This window comes from Delphinus delphis, chromosome 18, assembly GCF_949987515.2.
Source record: "Delphinus delphis chromosome 18, mDelDel1.2, whole genome shotgun sequence".
Lineage (NCBI taxonomy): Eukaryota > Metazoa > Chordata > Mammalia > Artiodactyla > Delphinidae > Delphinus > Delphinus delphis.
In genome coordinates, this window is record NC_082700.1 from 8,994,093 (window position 1) to 9,014,968 (window position 20,876).

Here is a 20,876-nt window from a genome sequence, read left to right on the forward strand (position 1 = left end):
TAGTGGGATAACTTCTGTGCTTGTGCACTTGTTAGGAGCAGAGTTCCAAGAACAGTAAGTCAATAAACTCCAAAGCACAAGCACTTTTTAAGCTTGCCAGTGTCCCAGTGACCAAAGCAAGTCATAAGACCATCTCAGATTCAAGGGCTGGAAAAACACTCTTCTTGATGGGAGGATCCACAAAGTCACATTGCAAGGGTGTAGATACAGGGAAGAGAAAAATCTTTTCTCGTTTTTGAAGTCGGTCACACTGATTATGGCAAAAGCATTATTGCTGGTGATGGAGGATCCTGGAAACAAGATTGGATTAGTATGAAAAGCTAATGGGAACTGAAGAAGTGCAGATTACTTTTGAGAAGCTTGGGTATGAAGGTAATTTGAGAGAGAAGACAGTAGCTGGAAGGGTACTTGTAGTCTAAGCAGGCATGTTGTACTTTCTCTCCCTTCCTGCCTGAATGCCTTCTGTCCACTCAAGAACAGAGTACTTACACTGAATACTGAGGGAAGGAGGATGCTGATGCTGAGGAAAGAGGAGATAACTAATGAAGTGAAAGTCTTTGAGAGACCTGTAGAGGATGGGATTCTGTGCACTTGAGAAGGGATTAGTTTTTGATGTGAGGAGGCTTACCAACTCTTTGGTAACATAAAGGAAGAAGGGAATAGGTACAAATGTAGATAGGCAAGTAGATTTAGTAGTGGGAGACTGGGGAAGTTTCTGTTTGACAGAGCTTCTGTTTTCTCAATGAAGTAGAGGCAGTCTGCTGATAGTGGGGGGTTGTACAAGAATGTGTGCTTGGGGTTTGATGTGAATAGAGAAAGTACGTAATTTTATCCTGTCAATGAATGGGACATTGAGCTGACTACTAACTCCAAAATACCAATCATTCAGTAAATGAGAGATATTATCATTATTTATATAAAAATACTACTTTAAAGGGATTTGATACAACACTTCGTGTTATTAGAAACTGGAGCTAGTTGAGGAGTTCTAGGGCCTGAGGCTCTTTTTCTGTCTGAACCAGTTAGTTTAATACTACTCCTGTCTGTAACATTGATGGTCCTTAAAAAGAATGTAGGCAAGAGAGTAACCATATGTTTAACCTTTTATAAATAAACACTAAAAATATGAACAAAATGGGCCTGCTTTCTAAAAGGACTTCCTAAAGCATTAAAAATTACTTTGTATTACCAGAATATATAGTAATAACTATTAAATATACTTAATTTGAATTAATAAAGATAATTCAAGCTGAATGGTGAGTTTCCATTTATATGGAAAAAAGCTTTTTATAACAGTTGGAAAATATGTAAATGTAGTCTTAAGGTTATATATTTAGGGGAGAATAACGTAATTTATTTTGTCTATTTTTTCTTAGAACACACTCTCATTAGTTTTTTAGTTGTCTCTGGCCAAGAATAAACCCAACTTCTTATACTATGTAATGACTATGTACTGGAAGCATTGTATTTATGGAGGGCACCATCTGCTGGTTATAAGAGGTACCGGTTCTGGGAAGCCTGCCTTTTGCAATTGTAAGACTCTTCGCAAAATCTTGTTTTCCTTCTAATTCCACCTTCCTTCTAATTCCACCTTAAACCTGCAGTAAAGTCCCAGGAGGAAAAACAGCTTTTCATAAACGTGGCCAAGTAGAGATTCTAGTAGTGGCTTGATTTGATTTCTGTGTCTCTGAACATGTCACATATTGGATTTTTAAGAAAAATCATCATGAAAATGGCAGATACCTTCTTTATTCCCAGATCAATTAAAAAATGACTATTGCTATTGCTCTTACCCTTGCTCTTTAATCCAGTGACTGCTTTGTTCTTTTTTTCCATTCATTGAAAGGATCTTAAATATTTTTACTGCAGTCTTTATTAGTTTCATCTTGTGAACATTTATTTACATCTGATAGTATCAGAGGAAGAATGATGATTTCATTTTTTTTTTCTTTTCTAGGATTGTTAGTATGATTTTTAAAATTACTGATGTTTCTTTTTCATTCCAGACCCCAAAATATAAATATTTATAACAACATGCATATAATGATATTTGAAATTAATATATACATATATACTATATACATTTATATGCTGTGTATAAATGGATTCTGACACAGGTCAGTTTTATATAAATAATTTTTTAAGTTATCATTTTCTCATTATCAGTGTATCTGCTCTACCATAATGTATATTATTGAAATTCCACAAAGATGAATGTCAAAAAATTTCTTTGACACTATTTTACCTCAGAGGAGCAACTATATATTAATGTATCTTTCCCTTTGACTTCAGATAACAATTGAAGATCCTATTTCTTTCCTGTAACCTTCCTTTCTTCTTCTGCATTGCTCCCCTTCGTCTCTCTCTTTCTCCTTTCCTTTTTTCTCTTACCTTGTAATTTGGTGTTCATTCCTGTTATTCTCCAGAAAGTTCTTAAAGAGATCAACTTACCAAGTCCAAGGGAGTATTTGCTGAGGTTATTTTGTACCAGTGATGTGTATTTCTGAAGTAACTAACCCTATATACCACCTCTTAATCTTCATTTTTTTCTAGTTTAAAAAAAACTATTTTTCTGTCTTTCTTGACCCTCTTTTCTTTCCTGATTCCCTTCTCCCCCATCAATATAGATATTTCTCAAAGTTCAAAGTTCAGTCTTGGTATCTCAGCTCACCCTACACATTTTTTTTTACTGATATTGTAAGCCCACAAAACATGAGCTAAAATATTTTCTGTCGTTGACTTTTCTCTAGAACTTCCGCGCTACATCTCCAGTTGCTTTGTATTCCAAACTTAATATTTCCAAAGGCTTGATTTGATCTCTCTCTGGTTTTCCCTATCTATGCTATAATGAGGGCATATATTGTATGTGTTTTGCTTACCATTGTATTCCTAGTGCCTAGAGTGCTATATCACACCAAGTAAAATCTCGGTAAATATTTCAGTAATTGACTTTCCAGGAACAAAGGCTTTGAATCTTGTAATCGTCTTCTACTTCTCTCAAATAATCATTCATGGTCTTTGCATCAGTTTTCTTATTTTCCAGTCATTGCCTGCAGTCTGCACCTTATTAGTTCTTACCTGGAACTTTGTAGCAATTTCCTAACTGGTTTTAGTGTATTTGATTTCTCCTCTGTCTAGTCTGTACTTCCTGTTGGAGCCACCATCTCTTAAAATAGTTCTGGTCATTGATTCAGCAAGTATTTCCTGAGCACCTACTTTGTTCTAGGCTCTGTAAGGATGCCTAAAATGATATATACTCTCTTCGTCTTAAGGAGCTCACAGTCTAGTAGGAGAAACAGACATAGAAATAAGTTTACTAAATATGATGTGATAAATGCTAATTATGATATGTTCAGAGTTTGCCTAGCTGTAGGGAAAGGAGCCTAGCTCTGCCTGGAGAGGTCAGGGGAAGTTTAAACATAGACTTGAGAATTTAATGTACATGGAGTTTGCTTGGTAGAGAGAGGCCAGTTAAGTCTATCTTACTCTGAGGAAACAGCCTGTGAATATTCACAGATGTATTTCAAACCTCTGCTTACAATACTATTGCTTATAAAACTGAAGTAGAAACTGAGTAACCTGCTTCTCTGTTGGCTCTGTCTTTTCCTTCTTAGCTCTCTTTACTTCCTTCTACTTTTTCCTTCTGTCATGGTTTTAGACCAGTAACAAATTCTGAACTTTCTTCTCTAAGATTTATTCAAATTGTTTTCTCTGTCCTTTTGTTCTGTATATTATTAGTATTTCATCCCCATCTACGTATGGAAGTGGGTTTTCTTTCAGTCTTTTTTTTCCAAGCTCATTTTTTGTTATTTCTGTTGATAACTTCAGAATTCATTGTGATTTAATTATTTAGGGGGAAAGTCTATTTCCTTTGTAGATTTTGAGATCTATCTTACCTCATTTTGCCCTCTAGTCACTGCTAAGAAGTCATGCAAGTAATAGGCACTTGATAAAGTTTTGACTATATGGATCAGTGTATTCTACGAAGGCAGCATGTCTACATTATTTAGCTGCGGTCTGTGGTCACAATGGTATATCTGTTGTTATGGAAGATGAACAACTTTTGCTCCTGTTGAGGTAAGGCAGAGAGACTTCCTTCTATTCCAGGTTCTGTGGAAAACTGGGAATCCTGTCATGTTTATACTTAACCTTCCTGTGGAATGATTTGTTGCATTTGCTGAATATCTTCTTTGGTTGAAGGAACACAGACAGCTGTGGGCTTGATTCTTGCTTTTCCTAATCTGAGGTCATGAAGTTGTTCTCCTACATTATATTCTAAAAGCTTTTACATTTGCTTTAACATTTAGGTCATTAATCGACCTGGAATTCGTTTTGTATATGGTGTGAGATAATGGGTACAATGTCATTTTTTTTTCCATAGAGATATGAAAGTGTCTCAGAACTTAAAAAATTTTAAACAACTTTATTGAGGAGTAATTTACATACCATAAAATTTACTGAGATATGCAGCCATCACCATAATCGAATTTTAGAACATTTTTATCAGTCCAGTAATATCTCTCATGCCAATTTATAATTAATCTGTCACTGGATTCTTTTTAAGCTTTCATCTTGAGCTCTCTGCAGTATCCAGTACTTTTGGCCACTTCCTTTCTTGAAACTTGGTGTGCTCCTTCCTTTCTGACAGTGCTTCCTTCTGGGTTCTCCGCCCACCTCTTTTTTTTTTTTTCTTTTTTTTTTTTTTGCGGTACGCGGACCTCTCACTGTTGTGGCTTTTCCCGTTGCAGAGCACAGGCTCTGGATGTGCAGGCTCAGCGGCCATGGCTCACAGGCCCAGCTGCTCCGCAGCATGTGGGATCTTCCCGGACCGGGGCACGAACCCGTGTCCCCTGCATCAGCAGGCAGACTCTCAACCACTGCGCCACCAGGGAAGCCCCAGCCTCTTTGATCATTCTCAGATTGTTCTGCAAGCTCTTTTTCCTCTTCCCATTTCAAAGATGGGTCTTCTCTCATCTCTTCCTTGGCCTATCACTCTTGTCACTTTATAAAAACATTCCTGAATGCTGTCATGTGCCCCTGGTTTTATCTATCAGCGAGGATTTCCAAATCTGTCTCTAGCTCAGACATTTCTCTGGAGATCTAATTGCCCACTGGCCATTTCTTTCTTTCTTTTCTTTTCTTTTTCTTCTTCTTCCTCCTCTCCCCGCTCCTCCTTTCTTCATCTTTTCCCCTCCCCTCTTTCTTCAGCTTTATTGAAGTAAAATTGATACACAGAAAAACCTGCACATAGTTAATGTATGCAACTTGAACATACACATAATTTGGACATGCAGCCATATGCATAATATGTATACGCCTATGGTACTGTTACCACAGTCAAGGTAATAAACACAGCCATCACTTCTAAAAGTTTCCTTGTGTCCTTTGCCTTTTTTTGGGGGTGGGGAAGGGGTAAGAAGACTTAACATGAGATCTACCTTCTTAACAAATTTTTAAGTGCATAATACCGTCTTGTTAACTATAGGTGCTGTGTTGTACAGCACATCTCTAGATCTGAATCATCTTGCATAACTGTAACTTTATATCTGTTGAATAACAACTCCCCATTTCCCCCTCTTCGCATCCCCTGGCAACCACTATTCTATTTTCTGCTTGTATAAGTTTGCCTATTTTAGATACTTCATGTAAATGGAATCATGCAGTATTTGTCCTGTGTCTGACTTAATTCACTCAGCATGTCTTCCAGGTCCATCCATGTTGTTGCAAATAGTAGGATTTTCTTTGTTTTTAAAGGCTGAATAATATTCTATTGTATGTATACACCACTTTTTCTTTATTCATTCATCTGTTGAACATTTAGGTTGTTTCCATATTTTGGCTATTGTGAATAATGCTGCAGTGAACATCGGTGTGTAGTTATCTCTTAGAGATCCTGATTTCTATTCTTTTGGATATATAACCAGGATTAGGATTGGTGGATCATATAATAGTTCTATTTTTAATTTTTCAAGGAACCTCCATACTGTTTTTCCATGGTGGTTGCATCATTTTACATTCCCACCATCAATGTACAAGGGTTCCCATTTCTCCACATCCTTGCCAAAACTTTTTTATCTTTTGTTCGTGTTTTTTTTTGGCTGTCCTAACAGGTGTGAAGTGATACCTCATTGTGGTTTTGATTTGCATTTCTCAGTGGTGAAAAATGGAAAAATTTTTCTCTTAGATCAGGAACAGGACAAGAATATCCACTCTTGCCACTTCTATTCACTATAGTACTAGCAGCCCTAGTCAGAGCAAGTAGGCAAGAAAAAGAAATAGAGACATCCCTCGGTATCCGTCAGGGATTGGTTCCAGGATCCCCCTTGGATGCCAAAATCCGAGGATGCTTAATTCTCTTGTATAAAATGGTGTAGTATTTGCATATAACCAGATTTTCCCATATGTTTTAAATCATCCCTAGATTACTTATAATACCTAATACAGCATAAATTCAACATAAATAGTTGCCTGTATGTGGCAAATTCAAATTTTGCCATTTGAACTTTCTGGAATGTTTTTGGGAATATTTTAAATCTGCGGTTGGTTGACTGTGAGGATGTGGAACTCGTGTATGAAGGGCTAACTGTAAAGGGCATGCATGTTGGAAAGGAGGAAGTAAAATTTAATCTGTTTGCAGATGGCATGATCTTATATGTAGAAAATTCTAAAGACCCTATTACAACTCTTAGAACTAATAAACAAATTCAGTAAAGTTGCAGAATACAAAATGAACAAATCAGTTACATTTCTATGTACTAACAATGAATTATATGAAAAAAAATTTTACAAAGCAATCCCTTCATAATAGCATCAAAAAGAACAAATTACTTAGAAATTAACGAGGTAAAAGACTTACATACTGGAAACTACAGTACATTGGGGAAAGAAATAAAAGAAGACAGATAAAGAGACATCCAGTGTTTATGGATTGGAAGACTTAATATTGTTAAAATATTAAGCAATATTTAGAACTTCTAATTTTGTTTTCTCCTTTTCTCACTGATGTGCCATGCCACTGTATTCATATATTACATTCACGTTGTGTGGGTCTATTTCTGGGCTAATATTTCCCATTGATCTTTTTCTGCTCCAATACCACACCATCTAAATTACTTTAGCTTTCTAAAGGGATTTGATATCTGGTAGAAAAGTCCATTCACTGTGTTTTTCTTAAGTATTCAGTATCTTGCTATTCTTGGCCTTTTGAATGTACATGTCATGTAAATTTACGACTTTAAAAAATTAAACTTGTCATCTTTCTTTAAATATCAAAACCTGGGCTTGATTGGGACTGTAGTGACTCCATAATCAGTGTGGGAAGATTTGCTATCTTTATAATATTTGAGACTTCTGTGAACAAGATATCTCTTTATTTATTTAAATTTTCTTTAACTTCTACTAATAAAGCTTTATGATTTTTCTCTGTAAAACACATCTTTCGTGAGATTAATTCCTGGGTAGTTTATGCATTTCAATGTGAATTGTATTTTTAAAGTTTTTGGTTGCTATTATATAAATATAATTGATTGTTTTGCATTTAAAACCTTTTTATTTTGAAATAATTATGGACATAAAGTTGCAAAAATACTACCTAGAGTCTTGTGAACCCTTCATCCATCTTCTGCCAGTGGTGACATCTTATGTAACTTGTAGCACAATATCAAATTAGGAAATTAACATTAGCATGGTGTTGTTGATTAGATTACAGACCTTAGTTTTCTCACTTTTTTCCATGCTTGCTCGCTCTTGCTCTCGCTATTTCTCTCTCCCTGTATGTGTATGTGTACTTCTGTGTAGTTTGATCCCATGTATAGATTCATTTCACCACCACTACAGTCAACATACAGAACTGTAAAGGAATTCTCTTGTGCTACTTGTCATGCTCATCCATGCTCCCTGGCAACCACTAATCTGTCCTCAATGTCCATAGTTTTGTCGTTTTTGAGGATGTTAAATAAATGGGAGCATAACAGTATATAACCTTTTGAGATTGGCTCTTTCAGTAATAAGTTATTGCATTTATCAGTAAAACAGTTTTTTTTAATTGCCAAGTAGTATTTCATTATGCAGATCTATCAGAGTTTGTTTAACCATTCATCCATTGATGGGCATTTTGATTACTTCTAGTTTTAAGGTATATGAGCAAAGCTGCTATAAACATTCTTGTACAGATTTGTTTGAATAGAAGCTTTCATTTCTCTGGTATAAATGCCCAAGAGTGCATTTTCTGGTTTGTATGGTAAATACATGTTTAGTTTTATGAAAAACTACCAGACTGTTTTTAAGTATGGCTGTACTATTTTACATTTCTACCAGCAATGTGTGATAGATTCATTTTGTTTGCTTTCTTGCCTATGTTTGATATTATCACTAGTTTTTATTTTAGCCATTCTAATAGTATATAGTGATATTTCATTGTGGTTTTAATTTGCATTTCCCTAATGATTAATGATGTTGAATATCTTTTCATGTGCTTATTTGCTATCTGTATATCCTGTTCAGATGTCTGTTCATGTCTTTTGCCCATCCTGTAATTGGGTTGTTTGGTTTTTTATAGTATCCTTTTGAGAGTTCTAGATATAAGTCCTTTGTCATATATGTATTTTCAATATTTTTCCCATTCTGTAGCTTATCTTTTCATTCTCAACAGTTTTTCACAGAGTAAAAGATTTTAATTTTTGAAGTCCAATATATCAATTTTTAATTTTATGGATTTTGCTTTTGGTGTCATTTCTAAAAACTCTTTGTCTGGCTTCAGTACTGAAGATTTTCTTCTCTGTTTTTTTCTAAAAGTTTTTTGTTTGCTTTACAGTTTATATTTAAGTTCATGATCTATATAAAATTTTTGTATAAAAGTATGAGGGGGCTTCCCTGGTGGCGCAGTGGTTCAGAGTCCGCCTGCTGATGCAGGGGACGCAGGTTCGTGCCCCGGTCCGGGAAGATCCCACGTGCCGTGGAGCGGCTGGGCCCGTGAGCCATGGTCACTGAGCCCGCGCGTCCGGAGCCTGTGCTCCGCAACGGGAGAGGCCACAACAGTGAGAGGCCCACACACCGCAAAAAAAAAAAAAAAAAAGAGGTATTTAGGTCTTTTTTTATTTTGTTTTTTTAGTCTTTACATTCAGTTGCTCCAGCATTATATGTGGAAAAGTCTGTTATTGCTCCATTCAGTTGTTTTTGTATCTTTGTAAAAAAAAAATCAGTTGGACGTGCTTGTGTGGATCTCTTTCTGGGTTGTCTGTTCTGTTCCATTGATCTGTGTGTCTGTTCTTCTGCCAAATTCACATTGTCTTGTTTACTCCGGCTATATAGGAAATTTTAAAGTTTAGTGGAATGAGTTCCTCTCACTTCATTCTAAAATTAGCTCACCTCTTCTGGTTCCTTTGTCTTTCTAGGTAACCTTTAGAATAAGCTTGTCTCTATGAAAAATCTTGCGGGGATGTTGTTAGAATCCGTAAATCCATAGGTCAGTTTGGGGAAGAATCTTGAGTCTTTCGGTCCATGAACATAGTATATCTCTCCATTCATTTAGATCTTCTGTGGTTTTTTCCATCAGTGATTTGTAATTTTCAGCATACCAGTCCTGTATATGTTCTTTTTTTTTTCTGTATATGTTTTATTAGGTTTGCACTAAAACGTTCTATTAATATTAGGGAGGGTAGTGATTGAAAGTAGTATTGTGCTTTTAACTTTGGTTTCTGTTTCTTGGGAGTATATAGAAATAAATTTGATTTTTATGTTGATCTTTATATCCTGTAATCTTTTTTTAAAAAATTTATTTATTTTTGACTGTGTTGGGTCTTCGTTGCTGTGCGTGGGCTTTCTCTAGTTGCAGAGATCGGGGGCTACTCTTCGTTGCAATGCATGGGCTTCTCATTGCGGTGGCTTCTCTTGTTGTGGAGCACAGGCTCTAGGTGCGCGGGCTTCAGTAGTTGTGGCGCATGGGCTCAGTAGTTGTGGCTTGCAGGCTCTAGAGTGCAGGCTCAGTAGTTGTGGCGCACAGGCTTAGTTACTCTGCAGCATGTGGGATCTTCCCAGACCAGGGCTTGAACCCGTGTCCCCTGCATTGACAGGTGGATTCTTAACCACTGTGCCACCAAGGAAGTCCAATATATCCTGTAATCTTGATGAACTAGTTTTTGTTTTTTTAAGATTCCCCAGGAATCGTCTGTATAGACAGTCATGTCATTTGGAAGTAAGGACGATTTTAGTTCTCCCTTTCCAATCTGTATGCCTTTATTTTCTTTTCCTTGCCATATTGTGCTGGCTAGGGCTTTCAGTATTACGTTGAATAAGAGTGGTGAGAGCAGACATCCTTGTCTTGTTTCTGATTTTGAGAGGAATTATTCAGTCTTTTGCCGTGAAGTATTTTGTTAGCTATAGGTCATTGATGTTTGCATGTTGATTTTTCTACTCTACAACCTTGTTAAACTCAATTTTATTAATTCTGATGTTTTATCTATAAATCTTTGGAGTTTCTGTATACATAATCACGTAATCTGCAGGTAATGACTGTTTTGTTCCTTACTTTGTATCTTTATACTGGATGCCTTTTTCTTCCTGTGTTGACTAGCATCTCTATTACAGTGTGAAATAGAAGTCATGATAGCAGGTATGTTTTTACAGGTCCTAAAAACAAGTAGAACACTTTCAAAAGGTCATCAATAAATGTGATTTATGCTGTAGGGTGTTTATAGCACCCTACCTTTCTCGGATAAAGGAAACTTTCATATAAATTTTAGTTTGTTGAGCTTTTTCTTCTATTTTGTTCTATAGTCAAGAATTGATGTTGAATTTTTATCATTGTCTCTTCATTTTTGACCTTATCACACGGTTTTTCTTTTTTAATCTGTAAATATGATGAATTCAACCTTGCATTCCTTGGATTAAACTCAGTCTTTTATATGTAGCTACATTTGGTTTCTCAATATTTTATTTAAAAATACTGTATCTGTAAACACAGAAAAGATTGGTCTGTGATTGTTTTTCCTTTCTCTTATTTTTTTCATTGGGTTTTAGTACCATGGTTATGCTAGTTAAGTTACATAAAATTAGTTGGGAAGGATTCCCTTGTTTTCTCGTCCTTGGAAATATTTATATGACATTGGAATTATTTCTTCCTCAGTTATTTGGTAGAACTCATTAGTAAAGTCATGTAGCCTTGGGTGTTTGTCCTTGTGGAAAGGTTTATTGATTATTGATTTTCTTTCTTAGTGGCATTTTTTCTTCTTGAGTAAATTTTGGTAAGGTATAGATTTTCTCCAGTTTGTCTAAATTTTTAAATGTTTTTATGTCAAAAATTGTAAGATTGGCCTGTGATTTTTTACTTTGTTGATCTTACGCGTATTTTTTTTTCTTTACTCCTGATTCATTGATTCTTAGAAAGCACTTTACATTTTTAAATGTTTGGAGATTTTCTTTTTTTTTGTTGAAGTATAGTATAGCATAATTCAGAAAAGTATAAAAATTATAAATGGCTAGCTCTGTGACTTTATACAAAGTGAAAACAGTAGTGTGACCAGCATCCAGATATATAAGTAGAACATTACCTGTACCCAAGAAATATTCTGTTACTCCTCTTTCAAGTTACATCTCCCACCAAAGGAATTCACTATTCTAACTTTTAACATCATCGGCTAGGTTACCTTATTTTTGAATTCTGGAAATGTAGTCATATTTTATGTATAGTGTTTTATATCTGGCTTCTTTCACCTAACTTTCTTTGTAATGTTAATCCATATTGTGTGAAGCAGTAGCTTATTCACCCTCATAACTGTGTTGTATTTCATTGTATGACTATACTACAATGTATCTTCATTCCACTGTTGATAGGTATTTTTGTTTTCTGTTTTGACTAATATGAATGGTATTGCTATGAACATCTTTATGTCTTGTAGTGGACGCAGGTATGTGTTTCCGTTGAGTAAATACCAAGGAGTGTATCTGGGGGCCTACTTATTTATGCTTGTTAATTTATGTTTAGCTTAAGTGCTTTATTTTGTTTAGTGTTTGCATCCTTTTTTTCCATCCTTTTACTTTCAGTATCTCATATCATTATTTAAAAATTTTTTTGTAATCTCTCTATATTGAAGTTTAAAAATCTTGATCTTTTAATGTGATCATGTACACCATATATACCATATTATAATATACTGATATATGTTAAATATTGTTCTAAGTACTATATATAGTAATTTATTATACATTTCAAGTTTTGTCTGGCTCATTTGTCCTTATTTCACTGTATTCCTAAAACTTATATTCCTTGGATATAAACTTCAGCTTTGCAATTATATTCTTTAACCACATTGTGGGTGACATTTTGCTGTCTTCTGGTTTATATTGTTGCTAGTGATAAGTCACTATTAGTTTAAATACTGTTCCTTTGAAGGTAATATGTCTTCTATAAGGTTTTGTGTGTTTTTTTGGAATTATTATTTTGAACTTAATTCTGTTTGGCTTCTTGAATTTGTGAATTGGTATTTATGATATTCACCTCATAGAGAGGCCTCTGCCTTATTCCTCTTCTTCTGGTACTCCCATGAATCATAAGTTAAGCTATTTTACTTTTTCTTTTGTGTATTGCAGTTTTTTGTTTCTCTGTTCTGTATTTTTGGATAATTTCTTCGGACATCTTTTGTAGCTCATTAAGTCTCATAGCTTTTCTTAATCTGCTAATAAACTCATCCATTAAGTTTTTACTTTCAATTTTTGTATTTTTTCATTTTTAGTAGGTCTTTTTTGTTCATATCTTTTAATTTACTGTATAATTTTTTTATTCCTTGTAGATTTTTAAAGTTATCTTTTATTTCTTTAAAATTATAAATGCATTTGACCCTTGAACTAATGGAGGTTAGGAGTGCTGATCCCCCCCGCAACCGCAGTTCAAAATCCACGTGTAACTTTATACTTGACCCTTTGTATTCACTGTTACAAACATCCACGGATTCAACCAGCCATAGGCTGTGTAGTATTGTAGTATTTATTGAAAAAGTTCTGTGTATAAGTGGACCCATGCAGTTCAAACCGATGTTGTTCAAGGGCTACTATACAGTTGTATAGTAGTTTTATATTCCATTTGATGGTTGTAGTATTTGAAGTTTTGGGGGGTCTGGTATTTCTGCTGGTTCTTGCTCATTGTGCCTTGCTTGCTTAGATGCTTGGTTATTTTTGACTTGATAATGCTTATTGTCGTAGAAACATCATATGGGGATTATTTGAAGTGTAGCATGAAGGTGCCCTCCTCTAGGAGGGCTTGAATGTACTTATATTATGGGGGTGTTACCAGTTGAGGGTCACTGAGTTCTTGTATTGAGGTTCTCTGGACTACGTAGGCAGTGTGAACCTCAGCAAATGTGTAGGCTTATGGCCAAAACTAATTAGCTGTTCCTCCCTTGTATCTGCTATTACTTTGCTCTGCTTAATACCAAGGCAGCCTTCTCTGCTGTCCCTGTGGGTGGTAATGGCAGCATGGGCACATGTTGACTTGGTTTAATTCTTTCCTTTGCAGGTATTATCTTTTCTGGGTTGGGGTAGTATTCCACATTAATGTCAGGAGGGTCTCTGATGTTCTTCCTTGACAGGACTCTGTCCTTCTTTTTCCATAAGATCAGCAAAACTGAACTCTGGATTTGACAGGGTTGGCAGGTGCCTTCAGGGTGTAAGTGGATATAAAGTTCCATTTAGTTCTCTGGGTTCCTGAATTCCCTTAGATTTTGGCCCAAGTAATTTGTGGTGCTATTAAAAAAAATGCTGTGTGTATTTTATATATATGTAAATAAGTAAGTAAATAAAATCACTTAGAGTTTTTTTGTTGGAGGGTCAGTGCAAATAACCTAGCTTGCCACTAATGGAAAGTAAAAATAAAATTTTAAAAATTGGGGAAATATTCAGTAAAATGATTTTCATTAATTAGATAAGTGAATTACTATAAATTAGGAAGTAGTTATAATTTTTTGTAGGGAGAGATTCCTTTTCATGTTTATTATGAATGTTGTTGATACTTATTTTTTGGTTTGCATCTAATAGTTTTCTCGTTTTAGGGGTAAAGATATTTCCATCATGGCTCATTCAAAGACAAGGACCAATGATGGAAAAATTACCTATCCTCCTGGTGTCAAGGAAATCTCAGATAAAATATCTAAAGAGGAAATGGTGAGACGGTTAAAGGTGAGTAAAATTGGGTTATGTCCTTTGCACATCTGTTTAGGATAAGCAGAGCTGGTGGAGGACACCTGTGGAAATCACATAGGGCTGTATCTTGTTAGGGCAACTTCAAGCAAATCAAAGCAGAAAATGTCTCATGGCCAAAACTAATTAGCTGTAATTAGGAGCTAAGAGAGTGGAGTAGATAAAGAACTGTAGGGTTTCCTTAGCTATTGTTAATGGGAGTGCAATTAGAAAGGTGAAGCTTACATTTTCTAGGGCTGTCTATACTTGGGTATAAAGAACAAACCCACAATACGCTTATACTCATTATTATCTTTAGAAAGTTGTCTCCTCCTATATCTCATTTATTTCATAAAAGCAACCATTTTAATTTGAGAAAAGAAATTTTAATTCTACTGAATACTAAGGCTGTATTTTACTTTCTTGTATTTTGAAAGTAGGTTAAAGAGCTTTACTTTTAGCTCTCTGCTTCTGATGTACAGCAGTGAGTCAAGACTGATGGTGAACTTCCATTCGTGAGGCAGTCACTGTATGGTTAGACTCTCTTCACATTTGTTTGAATAATATTTCATCTTTGTCTTCGAGGCAGTGATAGTCTCCGTGATTAAAATGGTTAAGAGAGCAGAGTGGCCAAGAAGATTGTTAAGCTGATTAGTTCAGATGGTCTTTATTTTTGAGCATTTTTTTCAGTTCAATGTTGTATCTACCTAGACATGTTGCTTGTTATATCATTATCAATATTTACCAGTATTTCAAGTGTAAAAGACTTACCTTAATTAATCATTGAAGACCCAGGAGCCTTGAAGTACTACTTTATTGTTGCATGGTTTATTTATTAGAGGAAAAAGACCCTAGTACTATTGTAAGTTTCACATAAAGTCTTAGTATTATATCCTGTGCATAAAGTATTAGAATGTCAGATATAAGGTGTTTGTTATTCAAAGCAAAAGACATCTTTGAGCAGATTAAATTTACCAATATGTGGATATTATATCTAGTTGGGAACTGTGTATATTTTATTAAAAATGGTTAAGCTACAGGGCTTCCCTGGTGGCGCAGTGGTTGAGAGTCCGCCTGCCGATGCAGGGGACACGGGTTCGTGCCCCGGTCCGGGAAGGTCCCATATGCCGCAGAGCTGCTGGGCCCGTGAGCCATGGCCGCTGAGCCTGCGCGTCCGGAGCCTGTGCTCCGCAATGGGAGAGGCCACAACTGTGAGAGGCCGGTGTATGGCAAAAAAAAAAAAAAAAAAAAAAAAAAAATGGTTAAGCTACAAACCCTAGATATGAAATTTTTCATTTCTATGTATTTAGATTTTCTTGACCTATTAAGTTTTTAGAGAAAGAATACATTTATTTCCTCAGATTTGTTTATATTTCAGCAATGATATCATCCTATTGTTTGCTAAGAAATGAACATTGAACACAGAGACTATACTTACAAGCATTTAGCATTTAGTGTCTTTTATGGATGATATTTTCTCAGACATCTTTTTTAATTTAGAGGACTCATATATGAGTTATTCATGAGTTTTATAACACCATTTGAGTTGGTCACAGTATTGAGGAGTTCCCATTATCTAGCCCTTGAATAAACTTTATTGATAGTTTTGGTGGAATGATTTCCACAGTGCTCACATTTAGTGCTTGTAGTAAGCTTTCATTATTTTGTAGACATTTCTGCTCAGCAATAATCTGGTTACTTTTCTTCTCTTTCTTTTTTCCTGATTTACACTGCCCACTGTTTATAGCAACCGTCTTGGAGAAATATAGGAAGGATTTAATGTGGGATGATGGTAATTTTTGATATGTACAAGTACAGGTATAAGTTTTATAAGTTATAAAAACTTGCTAATATGTAAAGTGTCATTGTTTATGTAATTTCTAGAATTTCTTACAACATTTTATTCAAAATATACTGAATCTCTCACTCTTGTGAAGCGATTCCAGGGAAAGAAAGAGTTCCTTGCATATAGCTTTTTTTTTTTGTCTTTTTTCATAATACATCAAAGCCATCAAAGCATATATCTTAAAAGTAATAAAATTAAAAAGTTAGGAGAGTAGCCCTGGACATTGTACCCTTAAACTAATTGTAGTGTCAGACTGGAAAGATTAGTCTACTGATGGTTCTGGCCTCTGGTGTAGTAGAACTGAGGGTCTGCTCTGTGAGGAACGCTGTTACCCACAGCTGCTCTGAGAATTCAGTAATACATTGGACAATTCATTACTCAGAAGTCTAACTCTACAGCAGAGTGGAAATCCATGCAGTTATGTCTCAAAGACCAAGTCCAGCCCTACTTGTTGATTAGTATTTGTAGCGCCACCTAGTGGATGCCAGGTTGTCACCTTTGCATTAAAGTTGTGTTTAAATGTCCCTGACGAGTTCAGCAATTTTGTCAAGTCTTACGTGAAGTAGGAATAGTACAGACTGAGGCTTCCTTGTGACTGCTGATACTAAAATTAGAGAAAGCTCTTCACAGAATTCAAACTATATGATTTTTCACCATTGTAGTTTCCATCCCACTTCTTTTATGTAAATGTTTGCTTTCTTCTGCTCACTCCATACATGCCATTGAGTCCTACTAATGAATTGTCCATCTCATATTGTCTTTAACTGTGGTACAAGAAATATTTAATTGGATGCTACAGTAGTTACTTCATGGTAGCTTTTTAATGTTTAGGGATTCATCTTTGTCATCCTTTCTTGAATGTTTATATATTCTTTTTTAGCTCAGTGTTGTAAAAGTGAGACTAGAAGTACTATGTTAAGCTACTTTTAAACTTTTAAAATCTGGTTAGCAGGTGTGATGGGTAAATGAAAAGTATTTTATTTAGTCTTTTTTTTTGTGGTACGCGGGCCTCTCACTGCTGTGGCCTCTCCCGTTGCGGAGCACAGGCTCCGGACGCGCAGGCTCAGCGGCCATGGCTCATGGGCCGCTCCACGGCATGTGGGATCCTCCCGGACCGGGGCACGAACCCGTGTCCCCTGCATCGGCAGGCGGACTCTCAACCACTGCGCCACCAGGGAAGCCCTATTTAGTCTTTTAAAGAAAAGTTGTATTTGCCCTATAGTTCAGAAAGGTCTTGTTCTCTCAGATAGATACTTTTAGGGGAAACATGAAAGTGTATTTATTGGAAGTTAACCTTTGTAATTAATATGGCTTTTATTTCAAATAAATATATTTTTACATGGAGGATTTCATTATTTGATTATTTTGTTTTTATATAGATGGTTGTGAAAACTTTCATGGATATGGACCAGGACTCTGAAGAAGAAAAGGAGCTCTATTTAAACCTAGCTTTACATCTTGCTTCAGATTTTTTCCTCAAGCATCCTGATAAAGATGTTCGATTACTGGTAGCCTGCTGCCTTGCTGATATTTTTAGGATTTATGCTCCTGAAGCTCCTTACACATCCCCTGATAAATTAAAGGCAAGTACTGATTAAAAGAACTGCCAAGATTGACTGATACTTTATCTTTCTGTCTAAAATGGGAATTAAAGTATTTCGATTATTTCTTTAGATTCTTTGACATTAGCTGCAGCAGTCTTTTGTTAAACTATTGTACTTCTGTTTTCTGTAGAATTTCCTACCCCCCATTAGTATTTAATTTTGTAAAACAATTTCTGATCTTCAGAATAAGAAGTTGATTAGTAAAGTGTTTTCTATACTTTTTTTTTTTTTGGCCATGCCACACAGCTTATGGCATCTGAGTTCCCTGATCAGGGACTGAACCTGGGCCACAGTAGTGAAAGTGCCGAGTCTTAACCACTGGCCCGCTAGGGAATTCCCTATACTATTTATATTATGTCATCATTAGTGGTATTTCAGTATCAGTTGGGGACACTTGCTTTTCCTTTTTAAAAATTCATATTGAAGACCATGTTCATTATTTAAAACACAGTATCTAGTGTAAGTCTGAATTTATAATATATGAATCCTAATTCACTTAATGTAAGGTGTGATGTGAATTGTTTTGAAGAAAATACAATGAACAAAATTTTAATGAAAGGTAGAAAGCATACTTAGTACTTGGTTATGGTAGTTGTAAGTAAAGGCATGTGAATGAAATAATTTTTAAAAGATGAGAAAAGAAGGAGAATAGCATGATTAATCCAGTGGGTAGAAAGCATGAAAATAAGTAGAGCTGTGCAAAAATTTATTGAATGAGGCAAGTTATAAGAAAATTAGAAAAGCCAACAATAATAAAAGATAATTGTGGAAACTGTTGGTTAGGAAATGAGTCCCTAGGAAGATGACCCAGTATGGAACAAAAAGACAATTTAGGTTTATTTCATTTAACAAATATTGATGTTAGTTATTATATGTCAGGAACTGGGTTTACGTTGGTGAAAAACAACCCAGACTCGGTTCTTGAACTCAGGGAGTTGCTTCTTAAAAACTGGAGTGAGGAACCTGCTCATTTGATCAAGTCAGCCAAGACTCCAGTAAGGAATGCCCAAACTGCCGTGGACACGCTTGTTTCATATATCTTAGGATGAGGGAGGTAGGGGACAATATTTGTCATCTACAAGTAAAATTGAATTGTAAGATTTGAGAATGGTGAGAGACTTAAAGTAGATAATATGAGCTGGCCTGTGGAGTTGTGTACCCAGATGTATATCCTGATTGCTAATTGTGAACCTTTAATTTGAGGTACTTAATTGGTTTAAGGAGTAATTGTATTTGGTTGACTGTGGGCTGTGGCTCGTCCTCACTAGATGTTTTGTTGGCATTCTCATGAAGAGGGAAGTCTAACTTAAGAGTGCTGCTACATGATTTCTTCTACCTCTCGTGGATTTCTCAGTTTGCTTTATCAGTGATCTGTCTCAAGGCTTTGGGGTAATGAAAGTCCTCCCAAAAGAATAGCTACAAATCTTTTCTATTAATAATAGGACAGTTTTTGAGAAGAATATTGAAGAGGTATGATTAAATTAGAGTTTTTAGAATCTAGCTTAAAATTTTTAAGCATTTTATTTTTTCTGGTCAGTTTTTTTTTTAATTTAATTTACTTATTTATATACAGCAGATTCTCATTAGTTACCCATTTTATACATATCAGTGTATATATGTCAATCTCAATCTTCCAATTCATCCCACCACCCCTCTTCCCCCCACCCGCTTTCCCCCTCTGGTCAATTTTTTTGGCTCTTATTTTAAATGCCACTTTTTTCTTTTATTGGGGTAGTATTAAAAATTATTTGAGGGTGTTTCTGAATACTTATAGAATAGTTTTCACTCTGTTTTGGTTAGTATCAAGTTTGTATTTTTGTCTACAGTAGTAATAATAGAAAATTGTGACACTTTGATCCTTACCTTTCCACTGTCAGTTTGTTATTGTCATCAGAAAACCCTTTTTATATACCCAGCTTCATGTTTAGGTCAGTGCTTGTTAGAGAGATGATCAATGAATATTGTCTTTCCATCTCCAGGTAGATTCAGTACAGCAGTTGTTCTCTCTTAGTCGAACCAGAAAGGGTTCGTTCATGGAGGACATATTTTATGCAGTACTACTAACAAAGTAACTGTACCTTTTTTTAAAGTAACCATTTTTGAAGGATGTACTTGTGATAGTATTTTTCTTGAAAAGCTACTCAGTAATCTGCATATCCTATTTCTTCCCTTTTAAGAAATGCTTGTTTATCGTTTTACTTATGAGGGAAACATCTTTTTCTTTTTGATTGATTAACATGCTTCCTTTGTAGAATTAGCTTTAATAATTTTAACCTTTTCCAAATTTTTCAAAAACTATCGTCATAAAAATTTGACTCAAAGTGATATTGAACTTATTTTTACCCAGGTATAAAGGGGTGTGCAGTAAAAAACCGAAAGCAAGAGATGGGGATAGATTGATAAATGGTAGGGGAGAACAAGTAGTTATAATGACAAGGTAGGAAGCTTGACGAGTTAACTTCTGTGGGTCTTTTTAAAACTTCTAAGCTTCTGCAATCTATTGTCTTCTCACTTGGTGATTTTATTTTGGAATTTCAAGTTTCCTAAACCATGTTCTTGCTATATAATTACTATATATAGTGCTATTCCAGCAAACCTGATGAGTTCAGCTCTCAGTCATCGCAACCTGTTTGTTTTAATGACAGCATAAATTTTAGTTTACTCCATTTTCAGGTCTGTTTTTTTTTAACCTACAGTAAGGTGTTTTTCTTTCTCTACTTTAAGATCATAGTAAATGATTTACCGTTTTCCTTTAAAGGGCAGTAAGATATTTGGTGTTTTCATGATGATGCACATTTAAAAAATTCCAGCCAAGTAGAATTTTTTTAAACTGGTTCTTTACAATTTATCATGATAGATACACATGAGTGCTGAATTATCTTTAGGAATTTAGTGGATATTTTCATAATCTAAACAAAACTTTGTCTTTTTTTTTTAAAGGATATATTTATGTTTATAACAAGGCAGTTGAAGGGGCTAGAGGATACAAAGAGCCCACAATTCAATAGGTATTTTTATTTACTTGAGGTAAGCAATATATTCTATCTTGAGATGACATTTTAAACTGGGTTTTGTGCTTGTATATTTTTACTAATTAAAATTTTACCCTTTTCCTTTTTTATGTCTTATTTTTAGAACATTGCTTGGGTCAAGTCATATAACATATGCTTTGAGTTGGAAGACAGCAATGAAATTTTTACCCAATTATACAGAACATTATTTTCAGTTATAAAGTAAGTTTACTTTACAAAGAATATAAT

General features: G+C 35.1%; 1 protein-coding gene across 5 annotated transcripts in view; it reads left to right on the top strand.

Moving 5' to 3' along the window:
• Positions 1–20,876, top strand: part of PDS5B (PDS5 cohesin associated factor B) — a 197,080-nt gene that overhangs the window by 59,886 nt on the left and 116,318 nt on the right. For all 5 annotated transcript variants that reach the window (XM_069540023.1, XM_059996004.1, XM_059996005.2 and 2 more), the window contains exons 2-5: positions 14,040–14,166; positions 17,392–17,595; positions 20,557–20,643; positions 20,752–20,849. In XM_069540023.1, the coding sequence (XP_069396124.1) occupies positions 14,059–14,166; positions 17,392–17,595; positions 20,557–20,643; positions 20,752–20,849 (497 nt within the window). In that variant the 5' untranslated portion in view covers positions 14,040–14,058. The remainder of the gene's footprint in view (positions 1–14,039; positions 14,167–17,391; positions 17,596–20,556; positions 20,644–20,751; positions 20,850–20,876) is intronic.